The sequence below is a fragment of the Phodopus roborovskii genome, unplaced genomic scaffold, assembly GCF_943737965.1.
Source record: "Phodopus roborovskii unplaced genomic scaffold, PHOROB, whole genome shotgun sequence".
NCBI lineage: Eukaryota > Metazoa > Chordata > Mammalia > Rodentia > Cricetidae > Phodopus > Phodopus roborovskii.
In genome coordinates, this window is record NW_026126546.1 from 4,656,533 (window position 1) to 4,663,703 (window position 7,171).

Below are 7,171 nucleotides of genomic sequence, written 5' to 3' on the forward strand. Positions count from 1 at the left end.
GTCCACCTGAAGCCCGCCCCATGAAAGTGCAGCTCTGTGCTGTTTCTCGGGCGTGACTACACAGTCAAGCACACTGAAAACCTGAAAGTTCAAAGCTTGGACCCTGATCCTCAGAAAGCAGCATTCAAACAATTTGGAGCAGATTTCTGACACCAATATTTTAGTTCCAAGTGGCACCCAAGGGAGGGGACAACTGGCAGATCTAGACTGGCAATTGCTTACAGCACGGCACTCACCTCATCTTCCCAGCCCATCACACTGTTTCTCAATCAGCCTCTTGCTGACTGACACCAGGTGCATTGCAGCCCTGGAAGTCCTGACCATCACCGAACTCCAGCAATGGAACCAAGTGGACACATGAACTGGAGGATCATGGCGGGAAGCATGCCTTTCCAAATCTGAACTGTCAAGAGTGTGGAAAGATGGGATCCCCATCCCCCACCTCCAGGCTGAGCATCCGACATCCTCGGTTACAGGACTGTCTGAAGAACACAGAGGGAAAACATGGAGAGGAATTTACCTCCAGACCAGGTCACAGGACCACCTGTTTGAAGGCGTGCCCCTCTGCTTGGGTCTCCCTAAGGCGCTGAAAAGTAGAGCTTCTGGGGAAAACGGCTCTTCATATCCTACTGCCTACAGTGCTGGGAGGAGGCACCCCCCCCCATTGAGAACCAGATATAAACTCTGGGTTCCACACTTACCTGTCATATGACCTTTCATAAGTCACTGAAGGTCTCTGTGCCTCAGTGTCCTCATCCGTAAAATGGGAAAGTCGTAATATTTAAGGTTAATTAGGAAAGCCAAAAGACAGTCTAAGAAAGGATGTGGTCCACCCATGGGCCACCCATGGCCCATCCAAGGGCTGCCTCATCCACTGCACTCTCTTTCTAGCTTGGAACAGGGACACAGTCTGCCAACTGGGATGCTCTGCTTATGAATAAATGATCCAGGGAGCTAAGAGCTGAATAGTTTGAGCTTCCTAGAAGCCCCTCTTCCCATGAAGGACAGTCAAGGCCCTGAGAACAGAAAGATGGCTCTGTGGGTAAAATGTTTGCTCTGCAGGAATGAGGACCTGAGTTTAGAATCTCAGCACCGACACAAAATCATGAGTATCTGCAACAGAAGGCTCCTGGGGACTCACTAGTCAACCAGTCCAGTCAAATCAACTCCTTATTTTCAGTGAGCAACGCTAACAAAAATTAGGAGAAGCAATTGAAGAAGGTATCCCACCAATGTCAGCCTCTGACCCCCCAACACAGAGACAATTACCCCTGAACACACATGTGCATAACACAGAACACACACATGCACATGCACACACACACAGAAGTAAAGACACCCCCCCCCTTGACCAGTCTTCCTAGGTTCAACTCTCAGTCTCCTATTCCTATGCTGTGTGAGCGCAGACAGGCTGCTTCACCTGCCCCGTGTCTTCACATCTGCAACTGTAAAACGGCCTAACTAAAGCACCAACTCTCAGGAACGTGACAGCCACAAAGTTCAAGCAGCCACAGCTTTTTCTTTCTCGTGTGTGTCACAGCTATTACCACTGTCTGATGAATGTCATGGGTGGAATGGTCCAAGGAGATGCAATGTGAACTTACCTGAGCCCACTCATACCAGGGTCCACGACAGCAGAGAATCTGACAGAAGACTGTATTCCCAGTGTGTAAGACCCTTCTGAGCATGTGTGACATGGAAATACTACACAGGAGGAATGATATCTTAGAGAGGGAAGTTTCATGGCCCTCACAAGATGGGTTTACCGTAACACAGACCTCTTTTAACTGAGCTGTTTGCCGCTCATGTTGGCTTACCACAGCTTGTTCTATAGGCTGGAATAGTTGTCCTTCAGCTTCTAAATTTCAAAGTTTCTCCAGAAAGTAGGAATCCAAGCCAACAAGGATTCTCAGGGACAAAGAGAAAAAAAGGCTGGGAAATGATGTTCGCACATTTGGGATTCAGAGCGCTCAAAATAGGCTCTCCAGAGCCCTATAGGGGAAATGAGCATCAAACCCCAGTTTTCTGTGTTTCTCAGACTCTGCCTGTAATCATCTGCATCATGAAACACAATTTGAAAGTTAGTGATCCAGTCAAACATTTGGCAGTGCTCAGGGAGACCTTTGGGAAAGTGGAGGAAGGATTGTAGGAGCCAGAGAGGCCCAGGACACCAAGAGAACACAGCCCACAGAATCAACTAAGCAGGGCTCATAGGGGCTCACAGAGAGTGACTCATGGAGCCTGCATTGGTCTGCACTAAGTCCTCCACATATGTTATGACTGTGTAGCTAGGTGTTCTTGTGGGACTCCAAACAGTGGGAGTTGGGGCTGTCTCTGACTCTTTTCACCTGCTCTTGGGACCCTTTCCCTCATACTGGGCTACCTCCTCCAGTCTTGATATGAGGGATCTGTGCCTGGTCTTAATGTTGATATTATTGGTTGGTATCCCTGGCGAAGCTCTTTTCTGAAGGGAAATGGAGAAAGTGGATCTGAGGGAGAAGGGAGGGGGGTTGGGAGAAGTTCAGGGAAGGCAAACTGTGGTTGGGATATAATGTATGAGAGAAGAAAAAAAAAGTTAGTGATCAATCTGTCCATTTACAAATGCATCCAGAAAGTGAGTCCCAGAGAGGTTCATAGGCTCACTCGGAATCATGCAGCCACCTTCAGAATCCTGCAACAGTGCACATTTCCCAGCCCCTGCCTGTGCCCCAATGATCTGCTTAGTCGTGGGTTTGCAAGGAGTCAAAACCTGAACACAGGCCTCAGATCCCAGATCCATTTGACAAAAGTCATAGGACTCAATGCACTGAGTAAGGCTTGCTTTCAGACTCGCTGTTCAGAAAATGATTCATTCAACAAACATTTATTAAGCATGATGTGGCAGGCACTGAACGTTTTACAAGAAACAAGACACGACTGTTCAGACAACTCATAATACAATTATCCATAAGGAAACCAAAATTGATTGAACTGTCCTTGAGAAGCCGTCTTTGAAGCAGGGGAGTGTAGGAACTTACATATGCACAGCTCATTTACGTTTGTTACAGTTTTACATCCGTGTCTAATGAAATCATACTGGAACAAAGGTCCCTTCACTGTACTCACTGCAGAGAGGGAAAGCCGAGAGACAAACAGGTGGGCTCCTCTGTGAGCCCCTCACTCTATGAGTTCACCCAGTCACTTGTCACCTCTGGCTTTCTGCATGTGGGTTAAAGTTCATTCCATTTGCGACTGCCTACAAGTAAAACTATCTGCTTCCAAGCAGGATTTTGCTTTTGCAGCATTTTGAAACCTGTCACATCCAAAAAGACCCTAGAAAGCATGGCTTACTGAAGCCACATCACTCTGAAACACTCCAGATGGGAGATGGGAGATGGCAGGGCTGTTATTCTAGGTGGCCTTTCTGATGAACTGAGCACATCTTTCTAGCAACCAAGACCATTGTCTCCTGTGATCCTAGAAGATCCAAGAGTCTAAATAAAACTAGCTGAGTGCCAGGCTTGAGAAGTCTGAATCCAATACTGTGGAGGGGAAAGTAGCTTTCAGGGTGCCTTGGAGGGGTGACTGACTAATAGAAGGAAAGCTGAGAATTCAGCAATCCCTCTAGGCCTTTGTCCAGCATGGTCCCTAAACCAAGGTGCTCAGAAAAAAAAAAAACGTCTGCTCCAAAACCCAGCTGTCTTTTAAAAGTGCAGAGTGATTTCTCCAGGAGCCACGCTGAGCACTGACTGACAATGCAAAGGTGGCCCTCCCCCCAGCCCAAACACGTGTACTAGGCACTCACTAAAAACCAGAACAAATCAGGAAGGGATTCCACACCCAGGAAAGAGCCCCAACTGAAACTAAACAGAAGCCACCAGAGCACTGTGCTACATACAGACCCCAGTCTCTGAAAAGCCACAGAGCACCCCAACAACTGCCACTCAGAGACCTGCCATTTAAAAAGCAACCCAGACACAAACCATGGGACAAGCCTAAATTAGGAAGGTGTGCTCTTAAAGGACCAGGCTCCACTTTCTCTACTCTGAAGGGAATACTTTTCCTTGTCCGAAATAGCTGAATGCATTTCAACAGCCTCGGCTAATATTCTCAGCTAAGAATCATTTGGTTTCTATGCAGCTGGGCTACAGAAAGCACATGCACACTGGGAGTGTGTATATTTGTGTATGTGCATGTGTGGATGCCTACAAATGTGGTTGCAGCTGTATATTCCCAAGAGGGTGTTTCTAAGCAGTTTTATGGAAACAATTGGGGGTAAGAGGTGAGATTTTGCCTAAGGAAACCTCCTCCTCACAGTCAAGCTCCCAGACAGATTCAGCAGCCCGGTCACCGTCTGGGGTTGTTGGAGAGATTTGAGACATGTGATCAAAAGGTCCCTCCTCCTCCTGCTCGCCCACCTCGTGGTCTCCAGAGGACACTGCATTGGGGATCATGTGGACATAGGCAGCGGCGATCTCCTTGTGGAAGACGGTGTCCTGATTGTAGGAGATGAGTTCATTACTAATGTTCACAGTCTGCACAGGGGTCCGGGAGCAGAAGTGGCTGCACCCCAGCAGCTGGGTGAACACCTTTCGGAAGTCAGCGTTGAAGGCATAGATGATGGGGTTGAGAGACGAGTTGGCCCAGCCAAACCAGACGAATATGTCAAAGGTGGTCTCACTGACACAAGGAAAGCCCGCCGGTGAGCCCTGGCCATCCCCGGTGCTGCAGAAAGGAACCATGCAGTTCAGGATAAAGAAAGGCAACCAGCAGCACACGAAGACCCCCATGATCATTGACAGTGTCTTGAAGACCTTGGTCTCCTTCTTGATGGAGGCTCGCAGGCTGGGGTCAGGTTGGCAGGCCCCGCGACTCCGGCAGCTCTGGGCATGCTCAGCTGCCCTCTCCAGGGAGGAGATTCGGCGGATCTGCACCTGTGCAATGCGGTAGATGCGCGTGTAGGTCACAATCATGATGGCCACTGGAATGTAGAAGCTGATGAGCGAGGAGGAGATGGCGTAAGTTCGGTTCAGGCTGGAGTCGCAGTTCTCTGTCCCCCCTTCTTGCTCCCAGCCTTCCTCCCAGGGCGTCCCATTAGACAGTAGGCCCTCTCGGCCCTGGGAGCCTGCCTTGTCTCTGTGCCAATTGAGTTGGACCGGGATGAAGGAGATAAGGATGGACAAAGTCCAGGCCAGGCCCACCATGACCAAGGCTACGCGCTGGGTCATCTTTCGCTCGTAGCGGAAGGGCCTGGAGATAGCCCAGTAGCGGTCTACACTGATGATACACAGATTCAGGATAGAGGCAGTGGAGCACATGATGTCAAAGGCCACCCAGATATCACAGAACTCTCCAAAGGGCCAGTACCCAGCCACCTCAGCCACGGCCTTCCACGGCATGACCAGCAATGCCACGAAGAGGTCTGAGACCGCCAAAGATACAATGAAGATGTTGGTCATCTTGGCGCGCAGGTGGCGGCTGCGGACGATGGCTGCGCACACTAGCACATTGCCAAGCAAGGTCCAGACGATAAGGAGAGTCAGGAGGCCGGCAGTGATCACCTGCGCAGGTCCCAGCAGGGCCGCCGAGCCCCCCGGGGCGCCAGCCTGCGCCAGCTGCCGCGGCATCCCCAGCCGCGCCCGACGCGCGGTGCCATTGCGCCCAGGCGGCAGCATGTCGTTCTGCAAAACGCTGGCGGGTCGACCCAACTTCGACCCTGCGACCCCCGGGAAGCCCCATCTGGCACCCCAGGGGGTGCGGCGGACCCTGCAACTGACCGGTCCCGAGGGGCGCTCACCCTGTGCTGTACGGGATCTCGGAGTGGTGGCCACCTCACCCGCACCTCTGGTCCCCGCGATGGGGCAAGAGCGACCGGTGCCCGCGGGGCCGCCCGGATTGTGATCCTGTGGCGGTAGAGCGCCGGGCGGCCGCTGCCGCTGCGTCTGGTTCCCAGAGAAGCTCAGAGCGGCAGCCCAAGGGGGCGGAGGGCCCGAGCCGCGGGCACCGGGCGATCTCTGCGGTGCGGTGGCTGCCAGGTCCCGCGCGCCCGCCCCTATCAGCCGCGCTTCTGCCGCCCGCGCGCCCTCCCACCTGTGCCCTGGCGTCGTGACTCTCAGCGTCGTCGTCTTCTGACTCCAGAGGTCCAAGAGGGGTCCCAGGGCTACACCCCTGTCCGGAATTCGGGAAACAGCACTTCCCCCCTCCCCCCATCACCAGGAGCCTCTTCCGAACTACCTCTGGCTCAGGCCACGTTTGTAAAGACAAGTGGAGGAGAGGTGGGACTCGGTGGCTCCAGACAAACCAGAGAGATAGGGATAGGAGGGCGACCATAGATGTCACAGCACATCCTGAACCCTATTCTGGGTCATAGGACCCTGAATTCCCTACTTAACTTGGTTGATTCTTGTTTTCTTCTCCCAGGAAAGACAATGAGGTCTATTCTGGGGAGTTCCCCCAGAAGGTGCCCGAGGGACAGTGACCCCTGTACCTGCCTCCTCCCTAACGCCCACCTGAGACCCCCACCAACCCTAGTCTTGGAGCCACACCTCCTTTCCTGATTCTGGATATGCTCAGTCTACTGGGGAAGGGGTGGAGGGGGCTGTTGACTCAGGGTTTCCCAGACACTAAAGCCAGAAAAAAGTCCAAACTGGAGAGGGAAGGGTAAACAGTGGGGGAAACCTGAATAGACAGCAGTGCTCCCCAGCCGTGCTCCCCAGCCTTAGCATGTCTCTCAAACACCAAGTCTCCCGTGATATTCCCGTGTCCCTGGTGGTGCTGAGCTCAGTTGCCAGTGACGGTTGCACGGCTCCTGTAGGTGTTGCCTCCTATTCCGGCTGCTTGTCCTCCACCCAGATGCCTTTAACCAGCTCTGCATGAGCACTCGCTTCTGAACCTTAAACACCCCTTTCCCCTTTAACTTTCTTGCTCCGGGCTTTCTGCTGGGCAAGATAGACAAACCACCTGTCCCAGTGCCCGAGCACAAATTGGACAGGCCTGCCTCTCCTCTCTGCCACCAGTGGCCTTGTCTCTGAATTAGTTGTGGTGTCATCATCCCAGCCTCTAGGCTCTGCTTTGTGATTGGGTGCTGATATAGTACCATTTCTCCTGGCTGGGAAGTTCCCCCATGAGGCTGCGCACACAGGAAGACTCATCAGTTTGCCCTTGCTCACCTCTGCCCATGGCTCCTACCGCT

At 52.4% G+C, this 7,171-nt stretch overlaps 1 protein-coding gene across 1 annotated transcript; it reads right to left on the bottom strand.

The window, feature by feature from the left end:
- Nucleotides 1-4,050: 4,050 nt before the first annotated feature.
- Drd5 (dopamine receptor D5) lies at nt 4,051-5,774 on the bottom strand. Its single transcript, XM_051200200.1, has one exon. It carries the CDS (start codon nt 5,652-5,654, stop codon nt 4,227-4,229), a length of 1,428 nt encoding a protein of 475 aa, XP_051056157.1. The 5' UTR covers nt 5,655-5,774; the 3' UTR covers nt 4,051-4,226.
- Between the last annotated feature and the right edge of the window lie 1,397 nt (nt 5,775-7,171).

Coding starts and splice junctions, on each gene's coding strand:
- Drd5 (XM_051200200.1), bottom strand. CDS start 5,654: ATGCTGCCGCCTGGGCGCAATGGCACCGCGCGTCGGGCGCGGCTGGGG.